Source organism: Coptis chinensis, chromosome 2 (genome assembly GCF_015680905.1).
Source record: "Coptis chinensis isolate HL-2020 chromosome 2, ASM1568090v1, whole genome shotgun sequence".
Lineage (NCBI taxonomy): Eukaryota > Viridiplantae > Streptophyta > Magnoliopsida > Ranunculales > Ranunculaceae > Coptis > Coptis chinensis.
In genome coordinates, this window is record NC_141457.1 from 32,034,428 (window position 1) to 32,054,741 (window position 20,314).

At 36.8% G+C, this 20,314-nt stretch overlaps 2 protein-coding genes across 10 annotated transcripts; both read right to left on the minus strand.

The window, feature by feature from the left end:
- Nucleotides 1–1,091: 1,091 nt before the first annotated feature.
- Nucleotides 1,092–1,799, minus strand: LOC147515807 (uncharacterized). The gene has a single exon (XM_086593055.1). The coding sequence runs from the start codon at nucleotides 1,797–1,799 to the stop codon at nucleotides 1,092–1,094; it is 708 nt and encodes a 235-aa protein (XP_086449181.1).
- Nucleotides 1,800–10,960: 9,161 nt separating this feature from the next.
- Nucleotides 10,961–15,654, minus strand: LOC147515808 (nudix hydrolase 13, mitochondrial-like). 9 transcript variants are annotated; one of them, XR_015210813.1, is made up of 8 exons: nucleotides 15,118–15,542; nucleotides 14,837–14,945; nucleotides 14,366–14,461; nucleotides 13,149–13,263; nucleotides 12,949–13,032; nucleotides 11,839–11,988; nucleotides 11,456–11,574; nucleotides 10,961–11,346 (listed from the first exon to the last, which is right to left on the minus strand). XR_015210813.1 is itself a non-coding variant. In XM_086588605.1 (7 exons), exons 3-7 carry the CDS (start codon nucleotides 14,377–14,379, stop codon nucleotides 11,107–11,109), a joined length of 603 nt encoding a protein of 200 aa, XP_086444731.1. In that variant the 5' UTR covers nucleotides 14,380–14,461; nucleotides 14,837–14,945; nucleotides 15,118–15,514; the 3' UTR covers nucleotides 10,961–11,106. The 9 variants fall into 9 exon arrangements, 6 of the variants coding, with proteins under 6 accessions (XP_086444731.1, XP_086444730.1, XP_086444729.1 ...); XR_015210812.1 differs by having other exon boundaries at nucleotides 14,837–15,542; XR_015210811.1 differs by lacking the exon at nucleotides 14,366–14,461 and having other exon boundaries at nucleotides 15,118–15,526.
- Nucleotides 15,655–20,314: the final 4,660 nt, after the last annotated feature.

Sequence of the window (20,314 nt, forward strand, 5' to 3'; positions counted from 1 at the left end):
CTGGGTTCATCAATTCCTCGCTTTGGGACGATATATCCGAGGAATTTCCCTGAACTTACCCCGAAAGTACATTTTTCGGGGTTAAGCTTCATATTGAACTGTCGGAATATTCGAAACACCGTATCTAAATCTTGAACATGATTACTCGCCTTTTTTTATTTGATGACCATATCATCTATGTATACTTCCACAATATACTTAATCAGATGTTTGAACATTTTTTCCACCAATCGCTGATACGTTGCCCCTGCATTCTTCAAACCGAATGGCATTCTAATGAAACAGTAAAGACCCCCTTCAACACCAAATGACCACCATTCTAATGAAACACCAAATAGTAAAGACCCCCTTCAATTGATCTAATACTGACATAATAATCTGGAAATAACCAGAATGACCATTGTAGAAACTCAACAATTCGAACCCAGCTGTTCTATCCACTAGTTCATCAATTCTAGGCATCAGATAATATTCCTTCGGGCATTGTTTGTTAACATCTGTGAAATCAACACATATCCGAACCTTGCCATTCTTTTTTGGGACAACAACAATGGTTGCAACCCATTCTGAATTATCAATCTCTTTGATGATTCCACATTCTAGCATTTTCTGAATTTCATTTTGTACTGCTTGCGCGTATATCGGCCTGACCGTTCTATGCCGCTGATGAACTGGTGTTGCTCCTTTTCGTATATTCAACTTATGGGAACATATCTGAGGGTCGATAGCAGGAAAATCAACCATCGACCAAGCAAATACATCTTTATTTTTCTTTAGAAATTTGATCAAATCACTCTTGACTTCTGAACTCATCTCTATTCCAATGAAAGTGAAGCAACTTTCATTGTCTTGTCCGATATTGATCTTTTGCACTTCTTCCATTGTCTTACTTGGGATTATCTCAGGCTCTGTCTTCATCTCCGATGTGAATCTAAAATCCTCCTGATGGTTTTTGCTCAGGTTTTGGAGATGAACTTTCCATTAATTGCTATCTGGCGACTTCTGAGACACCCCAGTGTCAACTTTCTCCTCTTTCGTCATACCCTTCATGGTAACAAAATTGCACTTCTCAGATTCTGAATGGTCGCCTCTTATCTCATGTGGCCATACACTGTCGGAAATTTGATAACTTGATAAAAAATACTCAGAAGTGCTCTCATAGCATGTATCCATTTTCTTCCCAAAATAGCATTATGATCTGAATGATGCTTTATGACTATAAACTTAGTCATAATAGTCTGTGGGCCTGCCCTTATTGGCAACATGATTTCCCCGGCTGGTCTTGTTGAGGTTCCATTGAAACCAAACAAATTAAACTGTGGTTCTTTTAAATGGGACTCATCAAATTCGATACCTATATATGCTTTCCAAAACAGAATATTGACGGAACTACCACAATCTACCAATATCTTTTGCACATCATATCCTGATATTCTTAATGTAATCAATAGAGCATTATCATGAGGTAACATTACCTTTGACAGATCGTCAGGTACAAACATAATAGCTCCAGGTATACTTGCCGATATGAGAGCACGGTCTACTGGTATCGACCCCACATTTACTTCCAGCACCTCCTTGACTGTTGATATCTTTCGAATTTTATCCCTTATGATTTTCTTCTGTTGGATAACTCCCTTATATATCATATTGATCACCCCTAAAGGCTTATCATTCATCACCGCCGCCACCTCTGGTCTAGCATCAGCTATAAACTTCCTGAGTTTTCCATCTCTCATTAATCGATCTACTTCCCTGAGCAATTGAAGACACTTGTTCGTCTTGTGATTCTTTGCCATGTGAAAATTACAGAAGGGTTTATCTGCTATCTCCCGAGGCTTGTGAGTTAGATGCTGGAAATAAGGTTCTTTCCTAACCCTCCTCAAGATGTCTTCCAATGTAGTATTAATAGCAATGTAATTGAACGGATCCAACTCCTCTCTTAATGACTTTTCAAATTTTTTCTTCTATAAAGGTTGACCCTCAGATTTCGAGTAAGAATCATTCACCTTTCTCTTATCGGATTTACGATGGGTCTCTTCTTTGGCTAAGTTGCTTGCCTCAGACACTTGTAACACAAGTTGAACTAAAGTTGATAGAACACCCTCTTCAACTTGTATGTCTTTCTCGGCTTTATCATAGAGTTCCCTCAGAGTCTTAATATCCTTTCGAAGCATATACTTATGCATATCGGATGCAGGAATGAGCCCTGTCTAGAAAGCCATTACTGCTATCATTTCTGACTCATCCAAATGTTCTACTAACTGTGCCTTTGCCTTAAATCGCGACAAGAACCCTTTCAGAGATTCCTTCTTTCCTTGTTTCAGTTAGAACAAATCCGATACCTACTTTGGTTTCACTCGCTGATGCCCATAATTGGTCAGAAATTTTTCTTCAATCTCCCTATAACATGATATTGATCCCTCTTGTAAAGAACATAACCACTTTAATGCCTTCCCCTTCAGACTTGAAGAAAAGGATTTGCATAGCAATGAATCTAGATATGCAGTTCTCTTATATACCGAAAAGTAATGCCGGTATGCGAAGAGATGGTCCATTGGATCTGATGACCATATTGAGTAAATTTAGGCAATTTAAACTTCAGGGGAATAGGCATCATCTCGACACTTTGATGTATCGGATTCCTACTAACATCATCCGCCAGTTTCCTTATTGACGCTGAAGTTTTCTCGAGCACTTGATTTCCCAATTGTTTTAACATCATTTCTTGTATCATTTCCTTAGTGATGGGCTGTGGTATCGACATTTCAACCACTGGCGATACTTCTGCCCCTTTCTCATTTCTTATTGATGCTTTTCCCATATCATGACTACCCAATTTTGAACTACATTCCTCCTCTTCTTCCTCTTGAAAATCTCTAACCACGTTACTTGGACCTCCTTTATTCAACACTGATTCTCCTTTCTTCATCTCTTGATTCTCCTTTAGTAAAATAGCATTCTGCCTCTCTATTTCTTTCAATCTTTTCAACACTTCCTGAAGCGACACCTCCACATCCATATTTGCTTCCATCTCCCATCGACTTATTGAAGCTTTTGTGTTTCTTATATACGATTAATTATTGTTCTCCATTCTTTTGCTGTTTGCTTTCTTCTTAGGAGCCATTGTAACCGAATTCACACTCTTCTATCACACTTCCTTCACTCAAACCTGTAGAAAACTTTGGATTCTGGATCTTAGAAGAAGAAAATCGGAAATTTTCTTGTTCTAGATACACAGACGGCACCAATGTGATTACCAAGAACACTTAATTCTAGCTAATGTTCTTAGTTCACACAACTCATGATGAAGATATGAATGAAAGATTTCCAAGAATTGAAGGAAAGTGATGTGTTTATTGATTGATGATAAAACTTTTTACAATTTCCCTCTAGTTTTATCTTTCTCTCTCCTCTTTATACAATTTTTTGTAGTATGAATCGAATGAATCCTTTTCTTCCTCATCTAGCCTTTTTATAGTCTTCCTAAATACCTTTGACCCAATCTGCTTTCGCCACATGTCCTTTGTCTTTCGATTCCCTTTCCCGCCTTATGCCTACAAAACATTTCAAATATCCTTGACATCTACCGAGATATTGGCCCTTATGATAATATCTCAAGTTTTAAAATACTGAAATAAACATATCTATGAGTACGATATTTGCCCACTACAATCCATTCATTAATCTGCAAGTTTTCAATCATCATTAACAGTTCTCTCAAACTTTCAATTTCTCTATTCGGCTCTATTTGTTCCTCATTGTTATTCTCTAGAATTCTTTTCAATTTTTCTTCAAGATATGAGCCTTTGTGTTACTCTCGGAAGTTGGAAGTCATCAAAGAGTACTCAAGTTTCGCAACAATCACATGACACTCCATTAAACTTTCAAAATATTTCAAACATTGTATCGATCAAACCATACAAAGACAACTGCCTTCTATGGTGTAGTCATTGTCATTAGTTATTACCAATTCTAAATAACTTTGATCTTCTTGAGTAGGGAAGGATAGAGCGACTCCCATACAACCACTCTCCTTTGAACTCTTATCTGAAGCTATCGTCTTGAATACGTCAGTAAAAACTCCATTAACAATTACACACGCTTATTTCATGGAAACTATTAACAAGAAATGAGATTCAACCAACAGCCTTTTTGATGCAAGCGTATTCTTGATTAGTGAAAAAAAGAACTAGACATATTCAACTGCTATAACCACCCCAACTACCTCAGCAAAGAGGCAGCATGAACTATGAACACACAAACCTGTAGAAAAGAATTCATATGGAAAGGACCTCCGCTGTTGTGAAACACTTCACCAAACCCCATGCCTCAGATTTCCTAAGGAAGCACTATCAGTGCTGCCATCATCCAACCAAAAGGAGGAGAGGAACAAACTGTTGGAGTTATCTCTCATATGAGGATGAGGATGAAGGAGAGAAACAGTACTGTTCGTGTGAAAAAGTCTAAGCGCACACGCGCTCAGATTGGTCGTGACCAAGGCGCGCCCGCACTCTTGCCGTGAAAAAGAAGATAGTTTTTTTTCAACCTTTCACAAAGCAAAGTTACTGGACTATTGAGTTTTAGGAAAATAAGAGAGCGCGCACGCGCTCGATTTTGCCTTACCAAGAGTGCCCACGCTCATGCCTAAACTTGTTAGTTTCTATTTCTACAGTAACCGCGAAATTGTAAGTTTAGTATAAAAACAGAAGTTAGGTTTTGAAAAATCAAGTCTTGAAAGAAACCGAATTTTGAGAGCAATCAAAATTGAGATAAAACCCTTGCAAAGAGAAAAGTTTGTAAGGATAGAGGAGTGATCTAGTAAGGTGGAGAGATTTGAGAGGAGTGATTGTAATCTTCCTTCCCATACTTATAAAATGATTAGCTTTTGTGGAAGTAGGCATCATTGGCCGAACCACGTTATATCTTGTGTTGTGGTATGCTTTACTTTCTTTGCATTATTATTACTTGTTTGTGATAGTTGTTAATTGCTTGGAAGGTTGGGTTTGTTGTTAGTTGTAGTGAAAGTTTAGATTTTTTGTCTGGAGTAGTAGTTTGTCCAAGTGCAAGTTATCTTAGAGGGGATCAATTGGTATCGTTGTCCCCAACAAGTGGTATCAGAGCCAGGTTAGATTAATCTAGGTTGTTATCCAAATTTTGCTCAGAAGGTGTTTGATAAAATTCCTGAGAGAAGGTTTGAGTTGAAATTTCTTGTAGAGATTGCCCATTCTATAAACACTCGCATGCATACTAGTCTGAATAGAGCTAACTACACTGTTTGGAAAGCCAAGATGGAAGACTTGCTCTATTGCAAGGACTTGGCACAACCCATTGAGAATGGAGGAGTAAAATCGGAAGCGACTACCATGGCTGAGTGGAGCAAGCTTGACAGAAAAGCAATTAGGTACATTCGACAGTGGATAGATGACAGTGTCTTACACCATGTATCCCAAGAGACAAGCGCTTTTGGCTTGCATGTGGAAGAAACTCGAAGACCTCTATGAGAGGAAGTCGGCCGGAAACAATGTGCTACTCATTCAGAAATTTGCTAACACGAAGTACAAAGAAGGAACTTCAATGTCTAAGCATCTTAATGAAGTACAGAATACCATCAATCAGTTGCACTTGATGAAGATTAATATGGGTGACGAAGTTGAGATTTTGTTCCTATTAAACTCTCTACCCGAAAATTGGGAGATGTTAGCAATTTCTCTTAACGGGCCTGCTAAGGATGGAATCATTTCTATGGAGATGGCTACCGGGGCATTGTTGAATGAGGAGACAAGAAGGGGTTCACGAAATAACTCCTCTCACTCAGAGATCCTTGTCACAGAGAAGCGGGGGAGAGGTAAAAGCAGAAAACTATCTCATTCTTGAGGTGATGACAGAAGCAAATCTAGGGGTGAAGCTAGAAATCCTAAGGCAGAGAAACAATGTTACTATTGTGCCACCAAGGGTCACTTCAGGTATGAGTGTAGAACATTGAAGAGGGATGGGAAGAATAACTGTGTACATGAAAATATGGTAAAGAGGAACGAAAACACAGGTCGAGACATTACCGCACTATTGTGGTGAGTGCTGTGTTAGTACCTCATGCCAGGATACAGAGTGGGTGATAGATACAGGAGCATCCTTTCACGTCACACCACACAGGGGATTTTTCACTACCTACAGCTGTGGTGAATTTGGTGAGGTAAGGATGGGTAACAATGGCATCTCGAAGATTGTAGGCATTAGTGATGTTCATATAGAAACCAATGTCGGCTACACCTTGACACTCAAGGATGTAAGACATGTCCCTGACATTCGGCGAAGCCTAATTTCTGCTAGGAAGTTAGATGATGATGGCTTTCAAAACTCATTTGATAACGAGATATGGAAATTGAGCAGATGTTCTATTATAGTAGCCAAAAGGAAGAAAATTTGCTCACTTTACAAGACATATGCTAGTTTGTGTAAAGCAGAGTTGAATGTAGCACAAAAAGAAGCTTCCTCCGAACAATAACATAAGAGGCTGTGTCATATGGAAGAAAAATGCATGGAAGTTCTTGCCAAGCAAAAGGCCTTGCCAAACATCAAAGGTACGCATTTAAATAGATGTACTCATTGTTTGGTAGGAAAGCAACACAGGGTGTTTTTCCAAAGATTCCCCTCTCACAGAAAGGACAATGTTCTTGGGCTTGTACACACAGATTTATGTGGTCCTATGAAAGTGAAGTCCCATGGGGGAGCTTTGTACTTATTGACTTTCATTGATGATACGTCAAGAAAGATATGGGCATATAGTCTGAAGACCAAGGATGAAGTACTTGGTGTGTTCAAGACTTTCCATAGCATGGTGGAAAGAGAGACAGGGAAGCCTTTGAAGTGTATTCGCTCAGATAATGGGGGTGAGTACATTGGGCCATTTGAAGAGTATTGCAAGAGTCATGGGATTCGTCATGAGTAGACTGTACCGTTTACAAGACTTCGCAACACAATGATATAGCCGAGAGGATGAACCGGACCATTGTAGAGAGGATAAGGTACATGTTGTCTCACTTTAAGTTACCTAGAAATTACTAGGTAGAAGTAATGCGCACAGCCGTACAAGTGATCAACCTATCGCCTTCGAAGCCTCTGAATAGTGATTATCCAGAGAGAGTATAGTTAGGCAGAGATATTGATTATGGATACTTGAGGGTATTTGGGCGTAGGGCATTTGTTCATATTCCTAAGGATGAGAGATCCAAGCTTGATGACAAAGCTAAGCAGTACATTTTTTGGGTTATGGGAATGAGAAGTTTGGCTACAAACTTTATAATCTGATTAACAAGAAGGTAATCCGAAGTCGAGATGTTGTGATCTTATTGATTCAGAACCAGAAGTTCCTACTATGGAACGTGCAGAAGACATTGAGAATGCAGAGAACCATGGGTTTAAAGCTCATGATGATAATCCTATTGCTCATGATGGGATAAAACCTAATAATATAGAAGATGCAGATGAAGTGCATGAACCACCACCTGAGCAAGCAGAAGTGCATCCTCCTGAGGCACAAGAAGATGGGGCAAGGAGGTCCGACAGAGAGAGACAAGCTTCAACCAGGTATCCACCACATACCACATACGTATGTTTTACTATCTGATAGTGAAGAACCTATGTACTATCAAGAGGCTCTTGAGGGTACAGACAAATAGAAGTGGTTGAAGGCCATGCATGATGAGATAGATTCTTTGCATAAGAATCACAATTATGACTTAGTTGAGAAACCGAAAGGAAGAAAAGTTCTCAGAATAAGTGGATCCACAAAGTCAAGTATAAGGAGAATAATCCACATCCAAGGCACAAAGCTCGCCTTGTTGTGAAGGGATTTGGTCAAAGAAAAGGTATTGACTTTGATGAAATTGTCTCTCCTGTAGTTAAGATGACTTCTATCAGGGTGGTATTAGGTCTGACCGCAAGTATGAACCTAGAGGTTGAGCAACTAGATGTCAAGACAGCTTTTCTTCATGGAGACCTTGAAGAAGATGCTTACATGGACTAGCTAGAGGGGTTTGAGGTCAAAGTCAAGGAGCACCTAGTATGCAAGCTGATAAAGAGTTTGCATGGGTTGAAGTAGGCACCGAGACAATGGTACATAAAGTTTGATTCCTTTATGGTGAAGCATAGCTATATGAAGTCCGCTTCCGATCATTGTGTGTTTGTTCAAAAATTTCTAGATGGGGATTTTATAGTGCTCTTGTTGTATGTGAATGATATGTTGATAGTTGGCCAAAACATCAACAAGATATCCAAGCTAAAGAAAGACGTGAGTAAGTCCTTTGATATGAAGGATTTGGGTCAAGCAAAGTAGATACTTGGTATACGGATCACTCGTGGCAGAAAGAGTGGAAAGTTATGGTTTTCTTAAGAAAGCTACATTGAGAAGGTGTTGAAGAGATTCAACATGGATCAAGCGAAGCCAGTCAGTTGTCCGTTTGGTGGCCAGTTCCGCATTACCAAAGATATGTGTCCAAAGGGTGAGCATGAGCAAAGTCAAATGGAAAAGATTCCTTATGCATCTGCAGTGGGTAGTTTGATGTATGCAATGGTGTGTACAATACCGGATATTACTTTCGCCGTTGGTGTTGTAAGTTATTTTCTGTCAAATCCGGGTAAAGAGCATTGGGAAGGCGTTAAGTGGATATTGAGATATCTCAAGGGAACTTCTAATGCGTGTTTGTGTTTTGGTGGAAGTAAGACCTTGCTTGAAGGCTACACTGATGCAGACATGGCAGGTGATATTGACTCTATGAAGTCCACCTCTGGTTATCTGTTAACTTTTGCAGAGGGAGCAGTTTCTTGGCAATCTAAGTTGCAAAAGTGTGTTGCCCTCTCCACTACAGAAGATGAGTATATTGCAGTCACTGAGTGTTGCAAAGAGATATTATGGATGAAGAGGTTCTTCGATGAACTAGGGATAAAGCAGAAACAGTTTGTAGTTCTATGTGACAGTCAGATTGCCATCCATTGTAGCAAGAATTCGAGTTTTCATTCTAGATCCAAGCACATACATATGCGTTATCATTGGATTAGAGAAGTTCTCGAAGACAAGCATTTGTGTATTGAGAAGATCCATACTAACAAGAACGGGTCGGATATGATGACCAAAGTCTTACCGAAAGGTAAGTTTGATGTTTGTTGTGCTACCGCCGGAATGGTAGCGCACTCCTCCTGTTGATTTGGGAATGCATAGAGGTATCCCCCCTCACTGTTCGGGAGGGGGAGATTGTTGGAGTTATCCCTCACATGAGGATGAGGATGAAGGAGAAAAATAATCGTTTCGGTGGTGAAAAAAAAATGCGCGCCGCGTCAGTTGGTCGTGATCATGGCGTGCCCGCGCCCTTGTCGTGAAAAAGAAGATAGTTTTTTTTCAACCTCTCATAAAACAAAGTTACTGTACTTTTGAGTTTCAGGAAAATAAAAGAGTGCGCACGCGCTCAATTTTGCCTTACCGAGAGCGTACCCGCGCTCATGCCTAAACTTGTCAGTTTCTATTTCTACAGTAACCGGGAAATTGCAAGTTTAGTATAAAAACAGAAATTAGGTTTTGAAAAATCAAGTCTTGAAAGAAACCCAATTTTGAGAGCAATCAAAATTGAGAGAAAGCCCTTACAAAGATAAAAGCTTGTAAGGAGAGATGAGTGATCTAGTAAGGTGGAGAGATTTAAGAGGAGTGATTGTAATCTTCCTTTCCATATTTATAAAAAGATTAGCTCTTGTGAAAGTAGGCATTATTGGCCGAACCACGTTACATATTGTGTTGTGGTATGTTTTACTTTCTTTGCGCGCTCAATTTTGCCTTACCGAGAGCGTGCCCGGGCTCATGCCTAAACTTGTCAGTTTCTATTTCTACAGTAACCGTGAAATTGCAAGTTTAGTATAAAAACAGAAGTTAGGTTTTGAAAAACCAAGTCTTGAAAGAAACCCAATTTTGAGAGCAATCAAAATTGAGAGAAAACCCTTACAAAGATAAAAACTTGTAAGGAGAGATGAGTGATCTAGTAAGGTGGAGAGATTTGAGAGGAGTGATTGTAATCTTCCTTTCCATACTTATAAAAAGATTAGCTCTTGTGAAAGTAGGCATTATTGGCCGAACCACGTTACATATTGTGTTGTGGTATGTTTTACTTTCTTTGCATTATTATTACTTATTTGCGATAGTTGTTGATTGCTTGGAAGGTTGGGTTTGTTGTTGGTTGTAGTGAAAGTTTAGATTTTTTGTTTGGAATAGTAGTTTGTCCAAGTGCAAGTTCTCTTAGTGGGGATCCATTGGTATCGTTGTCCCCAACACAAACCACTTCAACAACTTTTAGAGCATTTTGCAGCAAGTCCAGCTTTGCAGTAACAGTCGTTTTTTTTTTTTTTTTTTTTGCTTTTTATTTTTATAAGAATTTAGAGTACATCAGAATCTGCAGATGATTCCAATCTATGAGTTTCGTTTGATCTAAGCTATTGGAAGCTTTGATGTCTACTAAAATTCCAAAAGCAAGTTACACTAACTGAGCTAGTTCCTTCATGTATAAAGAATTTGGAAATCAAAACAGCTGAAACAACAATGAAAGTATTCTTTTCGCTTCATCTGCGAATAATCTAGAAAAACACTCTCAGCTCATTGCATTTACGCACTAACCAACAATGTCACATCGAATTCAAAACTTTTTCCAGCCAAAGTCCATATGTATTCAATAGCAACACCAACATTCAAACCTGCATAAAGAAACTACGAACGTCCACCACAATTGGGAAAGAGTTAAATACAACTCGCCTGCCTCAAATTTCCCAAGGAGGGACCACCCTTTGAGCAATCATCCCATTCTCGTCAGCCAGGTATACCAAACCTATGGCTTCTAATTTATATTCTATCAGCTCAATCGGATGATCATTTTCATAACAACATTCGAAAAAAATAGAAAAAGAATAAGAAAACAAAAGCAAATGGTGAATATTCTTGTTATTATCTTTCTGAGTTTCAGTAACTTACAGCACTGTACCTTGATACAACACCTAATCCAACTGCACAGTGGGCAAAGGAGATGATTACTCATGCCACTAAGGTAACAATCTAGTGTTCTCTAGCTCTAATTAGCTATTGTAAAGGGAAAACTCATCATCCCAGCACATAGCAGTTATATGGCTCATCACAAAGCAGCTTGGCGACAAGATTGAATGTTCCGTCAAGACCTCCTGAACGGGCACTACAGGAGTTTCAACTAATTTTGTTGGCTGATATTTGCCAACTTCTGACATAACTCTTAGAAACCTGCCCAGAGCACTCTGCATCCATTCATATCGGCAGAGTCTGAATGCGTCTGCTACATTTAGCTACAAAAGGAAAGCAGCAGAGAAGTTTATATTAATCTGGTTGATCAGTGAAAGTATTAGTTCTGACAACTACTGGTGTGTACTACCATAGCATCATATCAAATATTACTGGTTTTTTATGGGAAGGATGCTGTGCACATTCTCTTGGATCTAGACTATCCAACTGATGGACCACACTCAGGCCAGCTTGGCAAATTTAGCCTGATCTAATCAGGTTACCAAAATCACCTGAAAATGCAACATTTTAACAGATAAGAAGAAATAAACCACCATGCAGGACCGAAATCCCTTAGCAGATGGTTAAAACTATCCAATCTGGATCATTTTGATTAACAAACCTCCTCGTGCAACACTAGTTTTGAGTAATTAAATGGTGTACCCTTGCATAAACCTCCTAGTAATACGTTATGATGCTCTGGTAGTATAAACTAGCCTTTCTCTTCTCTTTTCTGTTTTTTACTTTCAATTTTTATTATTTTGCAATATACTGACCCATCTCCTTCTGTGATTATCCTCTTCCGCCCAGGTCACAAACTCTTCAGTCACCTCCAGCGCAAACATATAACCTCTACAATATCCTTCAAGACTGCAACTATTCTGACTACTCTTGCTTCTGAAGTCCCAAACTCCCAGGTAATTTTCCTACACAAAAGATAATTTCAGATCATTTCGGACTGAATACCAAGATACTCACTGAAATAATGTTTCCATTGGTAAAGGTTCTATAACAATGAGCTATAACCAGCTAAAATATCAATGTATAACAAGGATACGGAAGCTTGGGGGATGCCAGGACCAAATGCTGTGCTAAACGTCATATTAGTAATAGTTAACACAGCGCAAATGCCTATATCTATCACAAGAAACTGTCAGATATCATCAAGTTTCAAATATGGTTACCCATGTTGAGAGTGTATTACGCAATATACCATATTACTAACTTGGCAGGATACACGTACCATAGACAAACTCATACAAATTTTAACTCATTTTCACAAAACTTTCGTCTGCCAAAAACTCCACATGCATATGATGCACATTGTATGCCTTTCAGATCTTGTACAACTGATAATTCAAATTACTTGGAATTTTCAATATAAGTATGAAAAAATAAGGCAACTTCTCTAGCCCAAAAAATTTCTAAACACAAGTTGTCAATTAGGATCCTAATAAACAGGAGGATCAATCCTTTCAGCAGGTGCGAGAAAGTCCATATAGCTCAACCTTAGACTCATTCCATTCTGATACACCAACAGGCAAGAAATCTAGCCGCTAACACTAAATTGTAAGATGTACACAATGCATTAAATGAATGGTTGAATAAAAAAAATAAAGAAGAACTGGTCGGAAACATGGTAAAGGCTGGATAAATTAAACTAAATTGATGGTAGTTAAGTAGTTTATCCAGCTTTACGAACATTTCATGTAAGAAATTCCTAAGCCTGATTCACCAGAACTTGCGAAAATAACACACGATTAAACTAGTCGTTGTGGTCTTAAGCCAGTGAAGCATAGACAAGACCAGTTCTCATCTCGACTGATAACATTCAAAAACATGGAAGGCCGAGGAAGGTGTCAAGTCAAGCAAGCAGATAAACCTACGTCAATTTTTCCTTTTACTCCCGCTTCTTCCATAGCCTCACGACATGCAGCTTCGGCCATTGTCTCATCATCTTCCCATCCACCCTGAACAAAGAGGTTGAAATAACATAAGATCTCGAACTTGAGAATATTTGATTTTTATTCTATAAACTCTGAAACATAATTAAATGCTATCTTAAAGCTTGCAGACAGAGACTTGCCTTTGGAAATACGAGGTCTTCACGATTTGGTGAAGAAATCATCAGGACTTCTAGTATATCATCCAAAGTAGCCATGTCATCATCAATGTCTTCTCTGAACCTGTAAGGTATACACCTGTTTTTATAACACAAATAAATTAGTTAGAAAATTACTTACACTGAAAGAAAAAAATTAGATACTGATGAAAATAATGCCAGGTATGCCTTTTATTTATCCAAGAAAATGGTCATAATAAGCATTGTCTAACTAGTACTCAAGATGATAGGCAGAAACATATATAAATAGAAACTCTACCATCTAATATTTTTGCTTTTGCCCAGGCCATCTTCAATTCTTGAAAAGTTTCAATTAAGCATGGTCCATGACACCTCTCTCTTTTTTCTTTTTTATTTATTTTTTTTTAATCTGTAATTCGGGGTGTTGACCCTGTTTTTCTCTAGCTTTTCCTTTCATGATCTCCAATTATAACTCAACTAATTATAAAAATGATTTTATATTTAAAAAAAATAATTGAAATTTTTCAATGCAAAATAGTCCATGAAAGATGTCCATGTTCAATTCTCGTGTATCATGTAAAACATCTTCATGTGTTCAAACATTCACACATCGAGATGCATGTTCCACAACCTATGGATCTACATCTATTTAACAAAGACTCCGAACTCCATTTTCTAGTTATTTCCAATGTCATGCTTCAAATGTCAATGCTTAATGAATAACTAAAGACAAATGAAAGTTGCTATATATCAAAACACTTGAAAGTTAAAGATGGCCACTTGAGAAGTTGACATTGCAACTGTTACAGTACACTCCATGATCACAATCTCTTGATCTTTAGCAAGCTTAATTTTTAAAGTTCCTAATAACCAACACAATATGCTATGGAATTGAATTTATGCACCAGAGACGGGATGATATAGGGGGTTTCCCACGAGTCTGAAAACCACAACTATATTTAGTTACAACTGACAAATAAAGACAAGCTTGCTGGAAAAACAAAGAGTAAAACATCTCAACAAGATGCATTAAAACGCCTCAAATTATCTGCTTTTATATACTTCTCAATTGTTTTCCATAAAAGCAGCAAAAGTCAATCATCCAGAACTAGTGGATCAACAGCCCATATGGAAGAGACGGACATACAGACAGAAAATAGGAGCACCAAGAGTAAAACAGGGGAAGACACAGAGAGAGAGAGAGAGAATTGAGGCAGGACCGTAATTTAGGCATGTCCTAAGGAGGAAGTCAATGTGAAAATCAAGCTGGATAAGGAGAGCAACAGCTCATACAGAAGAGACAGTGAGAGAACAGCCTGCAATTTAGGTAAATTGTGAGGACAAAAACAGAAAAGAGCATATCAGCCACAAATTCATACTTGATATTGAATTTTGGAAAAAAAGAAACAAATCAAAGAAATTTTCAACTTCAGCTAGGAGTGAACATTTTGGATCATCATCAATAATCTTAAGTCAAGGACAAGGAATCAGATGTCCATCCATTCAAGCCATTAGCCCAAACTAGAGATTTTGCTTCTCATAACAAAGTCAATTCGCTACTGTCTTTAAAAATCTGTCCATGTATAATGATAAAAAGTTGAATGCAAAATTTAAACGAAAAACAAAATCTATGGACATGATACAGGGCATAACAAGAAAATGTTCATTGGCAAGAATCGAAAACAACTCACCCAGCGACAAGCCGAAACTCATTGTCATAACGTTGCCTATGTCGTCCCTGTCGAGCTAGCACAGACGACATGATATGGATGTGCACAAGGATTTCTTCAAGAACCAAAACTTCAACACAAAGAAACCGTCACCGACACGTCCAAGAAATTAAAGAAAAAAGAGAGAACCAGGTACAACTGACAATAACAAGATCAAAAGAACCTCTCTATTTAAAGACACAAAAAACAATTAGTAGCAGCTCTCATCATATCCAAGAACAAGAAGAAGAAAGAAAAGAAACCTTTATGCAAAGAATCTGCTGAAACTGCATTGAATGCAAAACATCGGTGAATCAACGACAACTCTAAATGCTAGGATGTATACGTTGTATTAATGTTGTGATAGGGAATTGCAACTACCTCGAGGGTATTGATGCTCATGCTCCCTCTTGGCAAGAGAGGAAAAAGAAACTATAAATGCTGAGAGAGATATATATATATATATATATATATATATATATAAAAGAGAAAGAAGGAGTCAATAACGGCAACCTCAAAACTCAAACCTTAATAAACAGTAACCACAACAGAACGAACGTAACAGAACGAAAGTTTGAAGAGAAAAAAAAAAAGAAAGCTTTATCATGAAGGAACGAACCAACGTAACTGATTATTAATAAAGGGTACACTTTCTTGTTACGATATTTCAGAGAAAGAGAGCCACAATTTTTTTTTTTGGAATCTTAAAAGGGCAAATAAGTTAAGAGAGAGAAAATGAGTAGTTTCCGCGGGACCAAATCAACGATTCTCAACTTAATTTTACGTACTTCAATTATTCAGTTTCTGTGGGAGCATATGAAGTTATGGCATTTATATTTAATTTTCATATTTTTTAACTACTAATTAGTTTATTTTTTAGTTTTGGGTATAATAATATTTTGTTATAACCGTTTTAATCATTGGCATCAGAAGATGTAAATTAATGTTTAGTTAAAAATTATTTATAATTATGATTTTTTAATGTTCCTGACTTTTGGTTCAGTTTTAACCTTTAAGTCAACTAAAATCACCTACATCTCTTAATTTAAAGCATAGTTATACACAAGGCATAGACCTTGACATTTGATTTATTTATTTTGGAATTATTTCGATATATTTAGTCAAATCCAAATGGAAGGCACCACTCGGCATGGCACATGGTTTCTAAGATCGATAGCAAAATTGGCCGGCATAAACTAGCTCACAAAAAGTCGTCCTCATCAAATTAGAAGATAGTAATGATGTTGGAGAAAACAGTTTTTGTTCGAGTTGGTAATATGTGCCACTTTGTGCCTATCATGTGCGACGAAAAAAAACTAAACCCATTAACAGATGAAATTTTTTATTATTGATAATGAAGCGAACAAAGAGATTGTACTGAGAACAAATCAACAATGCTTCAGCTTTAGAGAGAGACAGATGCAGATTATGTATGATGGAGACTTCCTCTACTCTTATCTTTCAATAGATGTAATGAACTGCAGATTTTTCATATAAAAAAAAAAGATGCACTTCATTAGTAGATGTGTAACTTTGCAAGTTTTGGAATTATACGGAGCATTGCAAGTTTGCGACCAAAATGCACGGTTCTGTTCAAGGCTTATGGCTTATGTCATTACTCTTTGGATACCCAAAAGAGTGGTATTGTTGGTATACGCATAGCCTGATTGCCTGTCTCAAATCCCATGACAACACAATCTAATTAAGGCCTTTTATTTTTATTTTTTTTCTCCTAATTCAATTTATAACAGGCAGAGTAAAAAAAGTCAATCAAGCCTAATAAACTATGTTGTAGTCGGACAATAAGCCACAGTTCAGACTTCGTCAATGATGAGAAAGGGACACGACATGATCCCCAAATTTGTGCCGACCTACAAGGGCTACTGTGTAGTATCACATGTGGAGATCTCACAAGAAACTAAAATTTCAATTCTTATGTGTGTGTAAGGGGAGGGATAGAGCCACATTATAACCACATTGTAAACGAATTCAAGTAAAATTATGAACTTAAAAGTTGAATGAAAGGCTAAATTTTTGTAGATATGAGCTTCCCACCATGAATAACATGCTCACAAAAATTCAGCCCATTCAAAAAAATCTAACCTTAGAACATGCTCACAAAAATATTGGACCATTAGATGAAAAGGTAAAAAATGAACACTAATTTTTATATGGTTAGATATATCCAAATATTATAATTTTTTATGAGAATGATCTTCATGGTGGGGAAATAATCTCCACAAAAAACCAGGCGTTAATTCATTCGTATGTCGAAAATGTAGCTATAATGTGTGCATAAGAATGTGGCTCTATCCACATTGGTTGACAAAGTTCATAAAACTTTGAGGACTACATTTCATTTCCAATGGGAGGTTTTATTTCTAGTATTATTAAATGACAATTTCAAAATTTTGGTAACCCTACTAATTGATATTGTGATGTTGAATAATACCGAATTGTAGATGTGGTCTACAATGCAATTATTTGGAGGCCATTTTAAAATTAAGGCAGATAAGGCCTGGTTTTAAAATTAAGGCAGATTTTGAGTATCCATGATCGTGTCTATCGTTATTCCCAAGTAAACCTTCATTTCTTCGAGAATAGAACTAGCAAGTCGCTTCCAAGTGTTTGAGCAGTTTCTGAACCTCGTGCCATTTCTCTCCTTCCAAATGTATCCTATAGTGGTGATAATCATGAAAAGATATTTTTATAGGATTTGATTGATGAACAAACACTAAACTTACTTTTTTCTTTTATCAAAACCCTAGCTACTTTGATTAGTTGAGGTAAAGTAGTGAGTATAGGGGATGTTTTCACCTCTAAAGGTGTGAAGATAGAGTACCATACTAAACTTTATGATACTTGGAGAAATGATTGATGAGAGAAAAAAATAGAACTTAAGTAAAGAAAATGTTGAAACTTTAAGAGTTTTATAAAAACAATTATGAGAAGAGGGAAATCCACCATATAAAGAATTGAGTTTCCATTAAATAGTGAATCTTTAATGATAAGCACATAAATGCTACACATTCATGCGCATATTTATATTAAGTTATTTAGTTAATTGATATAAGTTCATTTGATTAGTTTATTTCATTGGTTTTACAGAAATCAACATGAATGCGACGATGAAGCCCTAGACTTGTGTAGGCTTTTCTATGTTTACTGTTCTCAAATTATATAATGATTAATTCATTGATTTCACACTGATTTTAGTAGAACTATTTTCACTGATTATATCTTGCATGTGATTTCATGTCTTGACTGGTCAATAGTTAGATTAGATTTTTATTATTGTCAAAACATCGGTTCGAATGTTAAACATAAGCTTGAGAAGTTGTGCTGTGAGAAGACAACTTTTGCTAGGAGTTTATACATTTGCATGCTGAAAATACAATCAATCTCATACATAGATGCATATTAGGACTTAACGATCACATATTCGAGCAAGCTAGGGTTACCTTTCCCTCATGTTACTCGTAATTCAAACGAGAACTTTAGATTAGTTAAACTAAAATAACCTACAACGGTCTAGGGTGGATTCGAGTGCCTTAGTGTTTCCATCCTTAATAGTTAATTCAAGTTTTATTACTTTCATAGTATGGTTAAATTAAATAGTTTAATTAGTATTAAAACAACTTTCAAATCAAAAACATAATTATTCGGATTAGGTTAAATATAATTTAGATCTTAATTATTCCTAAAAAGCAATCTCTGTGGGATCGACCTCGTTTTTGCATGTCTACCACAATAGACCTTGTGCGTTTGCGAGTAGTATAATAAAGTATGGTTTAGATTAGCCTGTTTATTTAGGCTGATCGAATTCCTATCAAGTTGTTGGCGTGCTAGACTTAGTCCTTCTTGATTCATAGACAAATCAAGAAGGTTTGTAGTCTAAAAGGTCCCTAAAACCACTTCATGTCTCGATGGAAGTGTTCTTAGTAGGAGATGAGGAGAACCTTATCTCTAAGTGTTCTATCCATCATCCTCCTCATCCTCTTCTTTTCAACTATATTGGAGTTAGTTACCAAAAAAAAAAACTATTTTGGAGTTGGAAGAAGAGCACACATTGTTTAGCTTATGCAATATGTAAAAGAAACCCCATTAAGTCAACACACTTCAACTAGGCTTCATTAAGTCTCACCATAAAGGAGAGTTAGCATAGTATCATTAGTATACTAGTTGTACTTGAGGTGTGTAAGAATGACTAAGAAGAAGGTAAAAATATAATAATTAACTAAAAAACTTTATTTAAGAAAGCTTTAAAGGATATTAATGGAGGTAGAGAAAAATTAAACATTAACTAATAACTAGACTGTAATTAGGTTGAGGTTTCTATTGGTCTTGGACTTTACTTCATGGGCATTAGAGTGAGGTTTTCTTGGGCTTTTGCTTGGGCCTTTTTGACCTTTCCTTCATGGCTTCATTTACAAGCAACATTTTGTCCATAACTTCATGCTAGAATGTCAATTTTTTGATATATCTTCATTTAAACGCTGAAGCCTATAAAAACATGAAAACTATATTTATTATACTTCATTAAATAGATAATTGACCTAAACAACGTATTATTAAGGGGATATATATACATATTTGGGTGTTTATCAAGTGGCACATAAATACACCTTATATATTTCTGATAATGGTGTTTGTTTCTTGCAAATATTTATAATGGAAAAAAAATGCATAGATGGGTAACGAACTATACACGAAATCAAACATTAGTGTATAAATTTTTTTTTTGAGCAAATTTGGGTAACGAAGTGTACCACATTTTGCAACGTTGGGTTATGTTTCACTTTCGTCCAATTTTTTCATACTTGTCAATTTTTTTCATACGTGTCAGATTGCCACTAGATCTTCACATAGGAAAATAAGTAACACATAATTAGCATTTTTCATGTACAGTTCGTTACCCATCTATTCATTTTTTTTCTTTATAATATCACACCATTCTCCATTAGCAGCTTTCATTGCCTTTCCTAGGCCAATTTCACATTTCACTGTTGATCACACATTTTTGGAGTATTGACAATCAAAGAATAAGTGCTTTGAGTTTTCCATTGCAAAATTGCAAAAGCAACATGAGGATGTTGTAAGGACTTTCTTGTGTATATGTCTATCTTGGGTATTAAGTAGACTTGTAGAGAAAAGTTGCCACCCATTAAACGAATACTTTGGCTATACTAGTTTTTTCCAAACCAATGAGCACCAATTTGAATTGCTGCTTTTTCTCCTTAGTGATTAGTATGCTGCTTTCGAGGTAAATACTCCAGATGGTGAATTCAACCATATTACTATGTCCTCATTCAAGTATCTATTGATATATCTATTGCTAAGATTGCATCCTTGAGACCTTCTTTTGGAAGATTTAGTACGAAATGGTTCCACTGACTATTTGAAATAAGTATACTGACCTTAGCATTCAAGGAGAAGTTTCAATTATCTTTTGCTTCCTGG